A 15,494-nucleotide genomic window follows, 5' to 3' on the forward strand; every position below is an offset into this window, starting at 1 on the left:
GTAAGTAATGCTTGTTTTGGATAACCATCAATTTTCTTATACATTTTTCATTATTTTGTAGTTTTCAAAATTAAAATCACTGATGCATATGATTTTTTTCTTTGAGTTTTATTACTAACAGTGTTTTAAAATGTTTATAATTTCCAGTAGAGTTTCACATATTTAATTTAATCTTCACAATAATGCATTGAAACAGGTAATTTTGACTATTTATAGATTACAGAAATAGAGATCTCAAATGTTTTATGCAAGTTTACATAGTTGGCAGCCTTAGAACTTCAATTAAGTTGTCTAACTCTGAGTATAATACTTGTTCTTACAGAGGTATTTCAAAAGTATTTTGTGTAGCATTTGTAACAGTTAAATAGAATTTTTGGTATATTATTCTGAAACATTTTTCAATACATTATATATTTTTTATTACAGGGGATTGAACATAGAGTTTTTACTCTAAATGAAGGTTGTTCAGCACAGATTTTTGTTGCAGAGATGGATAAAGCCAGGCTGCATTTAAAGTTGCTTGACTATCTTAATCATGATTGGAAAAGTGAATATCATATAATACCTGATCAGCAAGACATTAGTTTCATCAACTTTACCTGTGTTACAGAAATAGAAAAGACTGATTTAGATATTGCTGTCCATTTGACTTATAATGTCGGTCAGGTAATTGTAGCATTTCATTGTCCTTATTGGATGGTCAACAAGACTGGTCGAATGCTACAGTATAAGGCAGATGGAATTCATCGAAAACATCCACCTAATTATAAAAAGCCAGTTCTCTTTTCTTTTCAGCCCAAGCACTTTTTTAATAACAATAAGGTATGTCCATTTTTAAACTTTTCACTGTTCTTTAGCTATTTATGGCTGCTTTTTACTTTTTAGAGTTCTGAAGACTATAACATGAAACAAGTAGAAGTAACATTTGTGAAATTTTTGAGGTTAAAAAGATAATATTGGGAAAGGCTTAGTGTATTAATAGTATAATATTTAGTTTATGCTAAAAAGTAGAAAATTTATCGCTTTAGGTAGGAATTTTTAAAGTTACCTAAATTGCAATATATTTCAAATATTTTTTTCTAGGTTCAGCTTATGGTAACTGATAGTGAATTGTCAGATCAATTTTCAATTGATACTGTTGGTAGTCATGGAGCTGTTAAATGTAAAGGCCTGAAAATGGAATATCAAGTGAGTTAATTTTATGCTTATTAAAAAACCTTTATTTGAACTCTGCCTTCTATTTGATTAAATTTTATAAGAATGTTATAGTAGTATAACTTTTTGAATTGTTAAATTTTCTTCCCCAAGGTTGGTGTCACCATAGACCTCAGCAGTTTTAATATTACCAGAATTGTGACATTTACTCCTTTCTATATGATTAAAAACAAAAGCAAATATCATATATCTGTAGCTGAAGAGGGAAATGATAAATGGCTTTCTCTTGAGTTGGAGCAGGTGGGTAGATGAATTTCAAAAATATACCTCTTAAGATTTTCTTTATTCCTTAAAGTTAAACATCTGAAATCACCATGTCATGTTTTAACTAACCCCACCCCTATTCTGTTTCAGTTCCATTAACTTTTATTGCGTACATATGCTATGCAAGATTCTGGTTATTTAATTATTGAAAACTGTACTTTGCCATGCAGGAATGCATATCTTGATAAGGCAGATAGGCATTCAATAAGTAGTAATCAATTGGGATAAACATAGTAGCAGAAGATTATATAAGGTGTAGATGCATCAAAAAGAAAAGGATTTATTCTCTCCAATCAGCCATTAGAATTGCCTTCATAGAGTAAGCTAAGCCATACTTCACTTCTAGTTATTTGGAGAAAGCATTAGTATGGAAGTGAAATTTTCATTCTACTCCATTGTTAGCTATTAGAACTCTTGATGAAAGCTTTCTGAAAGACTATCTGATCTTAATAAATATTTTTAGACAGAGAGTACTAAGCCCTTTACATATTTTAATTTTAAGGATCTTTTATAAAATTTCCTTTAGAGCTGATTTTGGAGGTACAATACCATCAGTGTGTACTATCTGTGAAAGTTTTTATCATCCTCTTTTGTGATAGTTTTTCTTGATGATCAGTTCAAGGTTGACATTTTTTTTCACAACTTTTACCCCACTCTGTTCTGGCTTACATTTTTCTTGAAAATCCTGCTGTGATTCTTTCATTTCTTTGGAGGTCATCTGTCCTTTCTATCTGGCTGCTTTTAAGATCTTTTCATTGTCTTTGATATTCTCTAGTCATACCACTACCTGTCACAGTGGGGTTATCTTTTTATTTATGCTACTTGAATGCTTTGTTCCTAAAACTGTGGATTCATAGTTTGTGTCAAATTTGCACCCATTGCCTCATTAAGTATTACAGCTCCTCCATTTGTTTTATCTTGAGCCTCCAGGCAAACGTATGCTAGACCTACATTTTCTGTCTACCATGTCTCTTAATAGCACTTTTGTATTTTCTATCTGTTCAACTCCATCTGCTGAATTCTGAATATATTCTGCATATGTATCGTTTATTTCATACATTTTTGCTTTTACTTTATCTAAACTGTTATTTAAGCCATCCATGGAGTTTTTTATTTGAACTATTACATTTCTCAATCCCAGAAATTTGGTCTTTTTTTTTTTTTTTTTGTCCAAGTCTGCCTGTTTATTTTTTTTTTTTTTTTTTTTTTTTTTTTTTTTTTAAAGGAAAGACAGAGAGAAGGAAGGAAGGATAGAAGGAAGGAAGGAAGGAAGAAAGGGAAACATCTTTAAACACTTTCTTGTTTTATTGTATTTTGTTTCTCCGTTTTTGTTACATGGGCTGGGGCCGGGAATCGAACCGAGGTCCTCCGGCATAGCAGGCAAGCACTTTGCCCGCTGAGCCACCGCGGCCCACCCAGCCTGTTTATTTTTATGTACCTTTTTTTTTTTTGAGCTCTTAATAGTATCCCATATTTTTCTGAGGCTTTGTTCATTTTTCTTGTTTTCTTTTCTCTCTCCCTTCTTTGGCTTGCATAATCTCCATCACTTTGTCTTCAAGTGTGCTAATTTTTTCTTCTGCCACCTCAATTTTACCGAACCCCTCTAGTGAATTATCCATTTCAATTACCGTATTTTTCAACTGTGGTATTTCCATTTGGATTTTTATAGTGGCTATCTCTAATGATATTCTGTGTGTTGTGAGACATCATTTTCACACTATTAATTCTTTAGACATGGTTTCTTTGAACATATTTAGAACAGCTTGTTGAAAGTCTTTGTCTTCTAAGTCCCATATCTAGAACACATCAGGGACATTTTCTGTTGAGTGTTATTTTCCTTGTGTATGGGTCATAGTTTCCTGTTTCTTTGATATCTCATAATTTTTGTTGAAAACTGGACATTTTAAATAATACGGTATTTCACCTCTGGAAATCAGATCTCTCTCCCCACTAAGAAAACCTCTTGTCTCCATGTCTAGGGTATTTAAGCATGTCTATTTAGCACTCTGAACCAAGGGAGTATGGTTGGGGATGTGCATTGAAAATCTTAGTTCATTTTATAAACTCTCACACTATCCTTTGTTTTCAGCATACCATTTTACCTCTCCATTAACTGTGCCTCATTTCCCTAATTCAAAGCCTCTAGGCTTCTATTTTACCAAAATGCAAATTTCCTATCTTCTTCTTGGTTCTGCAGGTTGGGGAAATGATCTGAGAGTCTAACTGCTCACTATTCAAATTTCAGTCAGTCCCCCTATTTTCGGTTCTATTGTATTCTCTGTGCTTTTATCATATCTAGGTTTTTCAGTTCCTGAATGTCTCTGTATATTTTATATATTGTATACTGTTGCTTTATTCTTATGCAATTTTCATGAGGTATAACAGATAAATGCATGAATAGTTTGTCATTTATGACTTCAACTCCTGTTTTTGTTCCTATTCCCTTAATCTCCTTAGAGGCAAATTTTCACTTTACTTGTCTGGAAAACCCTCTTTGGGGAATGACTTTTGCCTTAGCAGAAAGACTTACAGAGGAGTTTGGACACCAGCATATAAGTCTTTTTTTCTCCCCCTTTGACAAGGGCTTTACTAACAATTTTCCATACAGTTAGTGAAAAAAAAAAATAAAAAATACAAAACACAATAGACAGTATCTAATGTACTAGAAACCAACATTAACAGGTATTCCTCTGCATGGCTGTTAGAAAAAGAAAAACCCAAAACCTAACAACTTATTTTTAATTGTGCACAGGACTTCTGGTCCTCCACCAAGTAAACCAGAATAACCTAGCAGGAAAGTTCAAACCTGAAGTATAGGATAGGATATCAGATTTTGAAATAACTGCTTTTGTGACACAAAGAAACAGAGAGTAAGGAAAGACAGGTATGAGCTAGGCAGTGTCTCTTCCGATGACAATGTGCTCTTCTTGTAGTTGCCGAGGGTCCCCATGCTGAGAAGTGGTTACTGCTGTGAGAAGTTGCAGGGCAGTAAGGCATAGAGCAGCAGCATATAACTATAACTCTTAAAAAAGATAGTGTTTGGGTGGTGTGGTGGTGGCTCAGTGGCAGAATGCTTTCCAGCCATGCCAAAGACCCGGGTTCGATTTCCATTACCTGCCCATGTAAAAAAATGTATATATAGCATTTATTTTTTAAATGTTTCGTTAAACTAAAAGGAGTGATGGGTGTAGTGTGATTTTCTTTCCGTTTTATAAATAGTTTTATTAAGATACAATTCACCTACCTTCAGTTTGCCCAAAGTGTACAATTCAGTTGTTTTTAGTGTATTTACAGTTATTTGCATCCAGCACCATAGTTATACAACATTTTCATCACCATGTGAAGAAACCCTGTATCCTTTAGTTATCACCCTGTCCATCTACCCATCCTCCCTCCCCATTCTTAAACTAGCACTAATCTACTTTCTATCTCTAGATTTTCCTATTCTGGTCTTTCATCTGAGTAGAATCATACATATAGTGTATGGTCTTTTTTGACTGGCGTCTTTTACTTAGTGTTTTAATTTAAGCTGCCAGAATGCAGTATACCAGAAATGTAATTGAGTTGCAGGTTTACAATTCTAAGGCTGTGAAAATGTCCAAATTAAGGTACCAACAAAAGGGTACCTTCACTCAAGAGAGGTTGCCATCTGGAATAGCTCCTGTCAGTTGAAAGTCATGAGGCTGATATCTGCTGGGGTCTCTGGGTTCTAGACACCTGTCAGCTGGAAAGGCACATGGCGACATTTGTTAGCATTCTCTCCTCATTTCATAAGGCTTCCCCTAGGGCTCCTTCTGCCTTTCCAAAGGTCTCTTGCTGTGTGGGCTCTGTTGGTTCTAAACTTTTTCCAAAATGGTTCACTTTTGAAGGGCTCCAGTAAGCAACCCCACCTTGAATGGGTGGAGACACACCTGCATGGAAACCATCTAAGCAGATATTACCATCCACAGTTGGGCGGGTCATATCTTGAAAACTAAAAAAAATCCCACTGACCAATATTGAATGAGGATTTAAGAGCATGGCTTTTCTCTGGTGCACAACAGTTTCAAACTGGTACACTTAGCATAGTATTTCAAGGTTGAGCTATGCTTTAGTATCAATATTACATTTATTTTCATGGTTCACTAACATTCCTTTGTATGGATATACCACATTTTGGTTTATCCATTCATCTGCTGATGGACATTTAGGGTGTTTCTATCTTTGGCTATTATTTATTATTTTATATACAGGTTTCTGTGTGTCTATATGTTTGTTTGTTTTGCATGGTACAGTGATTTCATTTCTTAAAAGAAATAGACCAAAACAGAAATCAAATTTACTTTTTAATTTTGTTTCCTTTTTTTTTTTTTTGCATGGGCAGACACCAGGAATCGAACCTGGATCTCTGTCATGGCAGGCGAGAATTCTGCCACTAAGTCACTGCCGCACCATCCCAAATTAACTTTTAAAAGTATAATCCATGCAATGCTGCAATGACAACTTTCTGCTTACTGGGAACAATAATATGACCTTCATAAATTCCTCAAACATAGTTCTTTCCATCTTCTGGAGCAGTGATATTACAGTTTCTGGATCTCAGCATACTTTTTCTTACACTCCCCTTGATCTGGGTTTTGTACTGCCTTTATACTGAGCAAATGTGGTCAGCTCCAACTGTTCCTGATTATCCTTGTCCCACTATTTATAGGTGACCCAGAATGACCCAGTATTTTATTTTATACAACATTATTAGCAAAGGCAGCCTGCAGAGTAGAAAACATAGAATAAAAAAGTACCAACAGTTGGTCTACATATAAACACTCTCTTCACATTTATTCTTATCTATTTCATTGATCTTTTAAAACTGACATTCCCAGGTCATTGCCCTAACGAGCTTATATTCCAAAAGACTGAGATCATCTGACAGTCCTGAACTTCTGGTTCAGTGTCTATATGGAATTGGAAAACTCCTTTTGAAGGAGATGCAGAAAACCCCTCTGAATCTAAATTGGGAGGTAGATGTTAGTGGTACTATTAGTTACAACAGAAAATGAGAGTCTGAAGTCTTTCTGTTATAGAACTGTAATTTGGGATTTTGGTCATAGCACAAGGAAGAGGATGAATGGTTGCTTGGTTTTATCTAAGATTGTCATGATGAAGTATGCAAGTTTTTAGGAAGTTTTTAGGACATAAGGTCTTAGGCAGTTTTCATAATAACCGTCAAGGCAAAGTCCATTGGTGAAATATTCACAGTCATTCTCCATCCAGCTAAATATCCTGGTACTGAGAGATTACTTCATTTCAGACTCATATTCAAAATGACATTGAAAAGCAGTGTGACCAGTCATTTTCCAGCACTAGCATAACCTCCTGAGTTGTTTAGTGCTATCTTAACTTCTAAAGCTGTTTTTAAAAATCTATTGTCTAGGGTACACAGGTGGTTCAGTGGTAAACTGCTTTCCTTTTCATCTGGGAGACCCGGGTTCAATTCCCAGACCATGTACCCATAAAAATATAAATCTGTGTGTCTATATATTTAAGACTCGTTTGATTGTTAATCACCTGAAGTCCAGAATATCTTGATTTATTTACTTTTAGAAATCTGTGATAGAGCTTAAGTTAATACTCAGCTTTGTGAGCCTGAGTTCAGTGAATAAGAATATAGCTTAAGTGAACATACTAGATTAGTTAAAAACCTAATTAGCTACATGGATTATGGAAATGAAAAGCAATGTTGGAAAATTAGCTGGAAGTAAAAGGTATAGTAAGACTCTATTGTAAAAGTCTGCGAGATGGGGCTTCCTACATTTTTCTTTTCCACAATTAGGTTTACATTTCAATTCTTAGGAAACAAATCTAGGAATATATCTTAACGCCTTCTACCCTCGCCTCCTTTCCCACAGTGCCACTGTAACCTCTTTTGTGAGGTCACCAATTACTTCCTAATTGCCAAATCCACCAGAAAATTATGAATACTCATCCCGTTGACCCTTTTTGGAGCATCTGACATTGCTCACCACCCTCCAAGAAATGTTCCACTTTGTAGGCTTCTGCCAAGCCACACTTTCTTGGCTTTCCCCCTACCTGCTGGTTGTTCTTTCTCAGGTTCACCTTCTCCCCTTTTCTTCTAAGACTCAGGTTTCCTAAGGTTCTGCTACTGACTTGTTTATTTTCTCTTGCTCTTTACAATCTTGTTTCACATTTATAGTTTCAACCATTATCTCTCTCTGAGTGGCTACCAAGCACTTAAAATGACAATTTTTCTCTCAAAAGGGTTTTTCTAGCTGCCAGATTTCACTGGGATATCTCAAGCTCTCATGCTTGTTCTTTGCTGTAAGTCTCAATTTGGATGTTCAGGTAGTACCTCAAACTCAATATGTCTGAAATACATTGATTTCGATCCTGAGATGATTCTCATTTAATTTCCACCTTCTCCTAACGGAACAACTATCTTCCCCATTACTAGTTATTCATCCTTCTCCTCCATTTCCAGCATCATCTAATTATGTTTTCAATTGCTGATCAATTTATATAGGACATTTACCATTTGTCACATCAATTATCAGATCCCCTGTTCAAATGATGACTTCTGCATGTAGCATTAAGTAGTTCCTTGACTGGTCCTGCCTCTCCCTTTTTCCATTGTTTATGCATAGTATCCAGAATAATCTCCTGGAAGTACGACTTCAGGAGATTATTGTGTGTTGATGTCATTGTCCTACTCAAAATTTACAATGACTTCCCATTCTGTACTAAACCAAATCTAAATTTCTTCACTTAGCTTTAAGGCTTGTTTCAGTTGTATATCTCACCTTTCCTTTGTGCACAGTATTTGCCTGCCGAATGGTTTTCAAGATAGTACTGCCCTCCTAGGAGGTAATGGAATTTGTGTGCAGCCATTCTTGGTTTTCTTGGTTATGAAAGTGGTGGTTGTGTATTTAGAGCCCTGGCTTCTGAGTTTGCTGGCATTTGAGCTCCACCACTGTGATGGTTCATGAATACAAGAGCTCTGTGGCTTAGATAAACACAAACACTCGTTCTTTTCTGTTTCTGTTAATATTTTTCTATCTCTTCTGTGTACAATGTCCTTTTCACATTTTCCCAAATGCCCAAATCTTGCTTATTCTTTAAGATCTAAAACAGTTTTCATTTTTCATTTGGCCCTCCCTGAATCCCATCACTGACATGCTTCTCTTCCTAACTCCCATCACAGTATAACGCCTTTCTAATACTACTTCATTTCCACCAGTGAAATGCATTTTCCCTAGTTATGGTAAAGCTAACGTACAACAGAGCCCCATCTGTTTTCCTCTTGCACCAAGAATTATTGTCTAGGCTGGCACAGATCCTTTATGGTAATATATTTAATAGTACATACCATGAACATAAATGAGAGCTCCAGCACAGCCTCATTGGTTTGCAATTAATTTTGAAACTCTTATATTTGCCTGCATGTTAAATTGTGCTTAGTCCTGCTGCTTACACCCCTCCCCCCGCCCCAGTTTAAACAATGGAAATTTATTCACTCATGGTTTTGAAGCTGGGAAAATGTCCAAATCAAGGTATATGTTGCCTGTTTTAATTTACTAAAGTCAATTGAATGCAATATACCAGAATGGACTGGCTTTTAACAATGGGGATTTATTACCTTACAAGTTCTAAGGCCATGAAATTATCTAAATTAAGGCATCAATAGAGGATACCTCCTCCCTGAAGATCAGCTACCACAGATCTTCAGCTCCTCTGTCACATGGCCAGGCACATGGCAACATCTGCTAGTCTCTTCCTTCTCTTCTCGGGTGTCATTGCTTCCAGCTTCTGGCTTCAGTGGCTTCCACTCTATTTTTTTTTTTGCATATTCTCTCTTTTAGTTTGTCTGTCTTCACTACTCTGCAGCCTTCTGTGTGTACTTCTCTGAATTTGATCTCTTAAAAAGGAGTCCAGAAAGAGGATCAAGACCCTCCTAGAGTATACCTTAACTGAAACAATCTAATTAAAAGTCCTACCCACAGTAGGTCTGCAGTCACAGGAATGAATTAAAAGAAAGTGATCTTTTCTGGAGTATATACAAGCTTCAAAGTATTATACCACCCTATTACTTGACACCCTGTAATAGTGACATACATTGTTCTAGTTCATGTAAAAACTTTCTTATGTTCGTAAAATTAACTGTAATTATCTCCCATAATAGGTTTTGCTATGTTACTTAGTCCCCATGTTTTATCCTCTGGCTTTCTATCTAGTAACATTTGGAAACTAGTCTTCCTTTTTTAACCATACTCACACTCAGAATTGTTAATGTTACCTACAATATTGTGCTACTGTCACCTCTATCCATTTACAATCAACCTTATTGAAAATTCTTTATGCTTTAAGCAGCATCTGCCCATTTTCTACCCTCTGTCTATTTCCTGGTAACCTATACTCTAGATTTTAACTCCCAGAATTTGTTCATTGTAATTAGATCATATTCATGAGAACATAACATTTGTCCTTTTGTGTCTGACTTAATTTTGCTCAACATACTGTCCTGAAGGTTCTTCCACTTTGCTGCAAGACTCAGAACTTCATTACAGATGCATAATATTCCTTCATATGTATATGCCACATGTTGTTTATCTGCTCATCAGTTGATGGACACTGGGGCTGTTTCCATCTATTGATAATTATGAATAGTACTATATACATACATGTGCAAATGTTTGTTCGCATTCCTACTTTCATATACTTACTAACAGGAAATTACCAAATCATATGGTAATTTTGTATTTAGCTTCCTGAGGTACTGCCAATTGCCTTCCAGAACTACTGTACCATTCTACAGTCCTTCCAGCCATGAATAAGTATTCCTATTTCTTCAGATCCTCTCCACCACTTGTAGCTTTTTTTTGTAACCATTCTTGAAGGTGAAAAAATGATATCTCATTGTGATTTTTTTTAGCATTTCAAACTAAATTTTTTTAACATTTGTTCCCCCTATTTATTTTTATTCTATATGTTCTACTCGTCTTTTGACAAGGTAGAGAAAAGGAGCATCATACACAAGGTTTTCACCACCACACAGTCTCATTGTGAAAGCTGTGTCATTATTCAATCATCATTAAGAAACATGGCTACTGGAACACAGCTCTACATTTTCAGGCAGTTCCCTCCAGCCTCTCCATTACATCTTAAATAACAAGGTGATATCTACTTACTACATAATAATAACCTCCAGGATAACCTCTCGACTGTATTTGGAATCTCTCAGCCATTGATGCTTTGTCTCATTTCATTCTTCCCCCTTTTGGTCGAGGTTTTCAAAATCCCATGATGCTGAGTCTCAGATCATTCTAGGGTTTTTCTCAATCCCTTGATGCTGAGTCTCAGCTCACTCTAGGATCTCTGTCCCACGTTACCAGGAAGGTCCACACCCCTGGAAGTCATGTCCCACGTAGACAGGGGGAGGGTGGTGAGATTGTTTGTTGTGTTGGCTGGAGAGAGAGTCCACATTTGAGCAACAAAAGAGGCTCTCTTGGGGGTGACTCTTAGGCCTAAATTTTAAGTAGACTTGACCTATCCTTTGTGGGGTTAAGTTTCGTATGAACAAACCCCAAGACTGGGGGCTCAGCCTATAGCTTTGGTTGTCCACACTGCTTGTGAGAATATCACAAGAGATTTCTCCCCATTCTCACCATTCCCCAAAGGGGACTCTGCAAATACTTTTCCATTCACTGATTAAATCACTCTGGGATTCATCGGGGCATCACTGTGGACAAACCAACAAAATCTCATGCCCTACCCAAGATTCCAAGTACTTATGGTGTTCAATCAAGCTATCTACATAAGTTAGGTTAGGAAATGCACTAGTCAAAATATAAATTTTGTACCAAATAAACATTTTTTGCTTTAGTCTCACACATAAGGTGAAATTTTAAAATGTTAATTACCATCTATTTTAAGAACCCTGTGGTAATGACATTCCTTTGTTATTCCTCATGCACAAACATTTTTAAAATTTGTACATTTAATCATTATCATTTACACTCTGGGCATTCCTAGATTATACCATCTCAATCTTTATCATCTAGCTTTCTTTCTGATTTCATTTATGCCCCCATCCCTCCTCCCTCTGTCATTCTCACATTCAGCTTCATTCAGTGTTTAACATAATTGTTTTAACAGGTAGTATTTTAAGTGTTTCACAGTTAGGTAGTATTGTTAATTAAGGTAGTATTGTTATTAAGTGTTTTAACAGTTAGGTAGTATTGTGCTGTCCATTTCTGAGTTTTTATATTCAGTCCTGTTGCACAATCTGTATCCCTTCAGCTCAAATTACCCTATTTCTGTCTCCTGATGTTCTCTGTTACCAATGAAATATTCAAAGTTTATTCCCTAATGTCAGTTAATATCAGTCAGACCATACAGTATTTGTCCTTTTGTTTTTGGCTAATCTCACTCAGCATAATGTCCTCAAGGTCCATCCATGCTGCTACATACGTCATAACTTTATTCTGTCTTAAAGTTGCATAATATTCCATCGTATGTATATACCACAGTTTGTTTAGCCACTTGTCTATTGATGGACATTTTGGCTGTTTCCATCGCTTTGCAATTGTAAATAATGCTGCTGTAAACATTGGTGTGCAAATGTCTGTTTGTGTCTTTGCCCTTATGTCCTTTAAGTAGATACCTAGCAATGGTATTGCTGGGTCGTATGGCAATTCTATATTCAGCTTTTTGAGGAACTGCCAAACTGCCTTCCACAGTGGTTGCACCATTTGACATTCCCACCAACGTTGGATAAGTGTGCTTCTTTCTCCACATCCTCTCCAGTACTTGTCATTTTCTGTTTTGTTGATAATGGCCATTCTGGTGGTTGTGAGATGATATCTCATTGTGGTTTTGATTTGCATTTCTCTAATGGCCAGGGATGTTGAACATCTCTTCATGTGCCTTTTGGCCATTTGTATTTCCTCTTCTGAGAAGTGTCTGTTCAAGTCTTTTTCCCATTTTGTAATAGATTTGCTGTCTTTTTGTTGTTGAGTTGAACAATCTCTTTATAAATTCTGGATACTAGACCTTTATCTGATATGTCGTTTCCAAATAAATTCTGGATACTAGACCTTTATCTGATATGTCATTTCCAAATATTGTCTCCCATTGTGTAGGCTGTCTTTTTACTTTCTTTTTTTTTTTTTGGCTTTATTTTTTTTTTAATAATAATTTTTTTTATTAATCAAAAAAAAGAAAAGTAATTAACACAACATTTAGAAATCATTCCATTCTACACATGCACTCAGTAATTCTTAGTATCATCACATAGATGTATGATCATCATTTCTTAGTACATTTGCATCGATTTAGGAAAAGAACTAGCAAAACAGCAGAAAAAGATATAGAATGTTAATATAGAGAAGAGAATTAAAATAATAATACTAATAAAAATATATATATATAAAAAAAGGAAAAAAGGAAAAAAACAAAAACAAAGATACAAACAAACAAACAAAAAACCATATTTCAGGTGCAGCTTCATTCAGTGTTCCAACATAGTTACATTACACTTAGGTATTATTGTGCTGTCCATTTTTGAGTTTTTGTATCTAGTCCTGTTGCACAGTCTGTATCCCTTCAGCTCCAATTACCCATTATCTCACCCTGTTTCTAACTCCTGCTGGTCTCTGTTACCAATGATATATTCCAAGCTGATTCTCGAATGTCGGTTCACATCAGTGGGACCATACAGTATTTGTCCTTTAGTTTTTGGCTAGACTCACTCAGCATAATGTTCTCTAGGTCCATCCATGTTGTTACATGCTTCATAAGTTTAATCTGTCTTAAAGCTACATAATATTCCATCGTAGGTATACGCCACAGTTTGTTTAGCCACTCGTCTGTTGATGGACATTTTGGCTGTTTCCATCTCTTTGCAATTGTAGATAATGCTACTATAAACACTGGTGTGCAAATGTCCGTCTGTGTCTTTGCCCTTAAGTCCCTTGAGTAGATACCTAGCAGTGGTATTGCTGGGTCGTAATCCATTCTGCCATTCTATGTCTTTTGATTGGGAAATTCAGTCCATGAACTCTTAGTGTTATTACTGTTTGGATAATATTTTCCTCTACCATTTTGACTTTTGTATTATATATATCATATCTGATTTTCCTTCTTTCTACACTTTACTCCATACCTCTCTCTTCTGTCTTTTTGTATCTGACTCCAGTGCTCCCTTTAGTATTTCTTGCAGAGCTGGTCTCTTGGTCACAAATTCTCTCAGTGACTTTTTGTCTGAGAATGTTTTAATTTCTCCCTCATTTTTGAAGGACAATTTTGCTGGATATAGGAGTCTTGGTTGACAGTTTTTCTCTTTTAGTAATTTAAATATATCATCTCACTGTCTTCTAGCTTCCATGGTTTCTGCTGAGAAATCTACACATAGTCTTATTGGGTTTCCCTTGTATGTGACAGATTGTTTTTCTCTTGCTGCTTTCAAGATCCTCTCTTTCGCTTTGACCTCTGACATTCTAACTAGTAAGTGTCTTGGAGAATGCCTATTTGGGTCTATTCTCTTTGGGGTGCGCTGTACTTCTTGGATCTGTAAATTTAGGTCTTTCATAAAAGTTGGGAAATTTTCAGTGATAATTTCTTCCATTAGTTTTTTTCCTCCTTTTCCCTTCTCTTCTCCTTCTGGGACACCCACAACACGTATATTTGTGCGCTTCATATTGTCATTCAGTTCCCTGATCTCCTGCTCAAGTTTTTCCATTCTTTTCCCTATAGTTTCTGTTTCTTTTTGGAATTCAGATGTTCCATCCTCCAGTTCACTAATTGTAGCTTCTGTCTCTTTAGATCTACCATTGTAGGTATCCATTGTTTTTTCCATCTTTTCTTCTTTGTCCTTCACTCCCATAAGTTCTGTGATTTGTTTTTTCAGATTTTCTATTTCTTCTTTTTGTTCAGCCCATGTCTTCTTCATGTCCTCCCTCAATTTATTGATTTGGTTTTTGAAGAGTTTTTCCATTTCTGTTCGTATATTCAGCATTAGTTGTCTCAGCTCCTGTATCTCATTTGAACTATTGGTTTGTTCCTTTGACTGGGCCATATCTTCAGTTTTCCGAGTGTCATCCATTATTTTCTGCTGGTGTCTGGGCATTTGATCAAATTTCCCTGGGTGTGGGACCCGGCTGGTTGAAAGGTTTTTCTGTGAAGTCTCTGGGCTCTGTTTTTCTTTTCCTGCCCAGTAGGTGGTGCTCGTGGTGCTCGTCTGTCTGCGGGGCCCACCAGTAAAAGATGCTGTGGCTCCTTTAACTTGCCAATCTGAATCTCGCAGTCGGCCCGGGAAACCACGCGTGGAGGGGGGGGTCGCCGGCCGCTGCGGCTTGGGGGAGTGCCGGTCCAAATTGCCCAGCTGGCCCGAGACGCCAAGTGTGGCGGGAGGGCCCCGCTATCCAACGTCCCCAGTCAGACCGGGGAGCCACGTGCGTGGAGGGGACCCCAGTCGCCAGCCGCCCTGGCCGGGAAAACGCGCGCCCCTCAGGTACCTCAGCGCAGCAGATTCTCCCTGCCCGTTCAGCCGTTCCAGAATGGGGTACGCTGTCTTTTTGGACTCTGTCGTGGCTCCGGGAGCTGTTTCGTATTGTTTCTGTTTCTTTAGTTGCTTTTCTGGTGGAGGAACTAAGACCTGCGCGTCTTACTAAGCCGCCATCTTCTCCCTTCCTCTCTTTTTACTTTCTTGATGAAGTTCTTTGAGGTGCAAAAGTGTTTAATTTTGAGGAGTTCCCATTTCTTTCTTTCTTTCTTCAGTGATCTTACTTTGGGTGTAAGGTCTATAAAACCACCTCCAAGTATAAAATTTATAAGATATTTCCCTACATTTTCCTCTAACTGTTTTATGTTCCTAGACTTAATGTTTAGGTCTTTGATCCATTTTGAGTTAACTTTTGTATAGGGTGTGAGATATGGGTCCTCTTTCATTCTTTTGCATATGGATATCCAGTTCTCTAGGCACCATTTATTGAAGAGACTGTTCTGTCCCAGGTGAGTTGGCTTGA

At 36.7% G+C, this 15,494-nt stretch overlaps 1 protein-coding gene across 3 annotated transcripts in view; it reads left to right on the forward strand.

Annotated features, from left to right (window-relative positions):
* The window catches only part of VPS13A (vacuolar protein sorting 13 homolog A), a 342,631-nt gene that overhangs the window by 236,184 nt on the left and 90,953 nt on the right, over window positions 1-15,494 (forward strand). For all 3 annotated transcript variants that reach the window (XR_013170504.1, XM_077148468.1, XM_077148469.1), the window contains exons 48-50: window positions 427-822; window positions 1,084-1,188; window positions 1,309-1,455. Coding sequence is in view for 2 of the 3 variants with exons in the window: in XM_077148468.1 (XP_077004583.1) it covers window positions 427-822; window positions 1,084-1,188; window positions 1,309-1,455 (648 nt within the window). In the remaining variant the exon portion in view is untranslated. The remainder of the gene's footprint in view (window positions 1-426; window positions 823-1,083; window positions 1,189-1,308; window positions 1,456-15,494) is intronic.

The sequence above is a fragment of the Tamandua tetradactyla genome, chromosome 2 (genome assembly GCF_023851605.1).
Source record: "Tamandua tetradactyla isolate mTamTet1 chromosome 2, mTamTet1.pri, whole genome shotgun sequence".
NCBI classification, from domain to species: domain Eukaryota; kingdom Metazoa; phylum Chordata; class Mammalia; order Pilosa; family Myrmecophagidae; genus Tamandua; species Tamandua tetradactyla.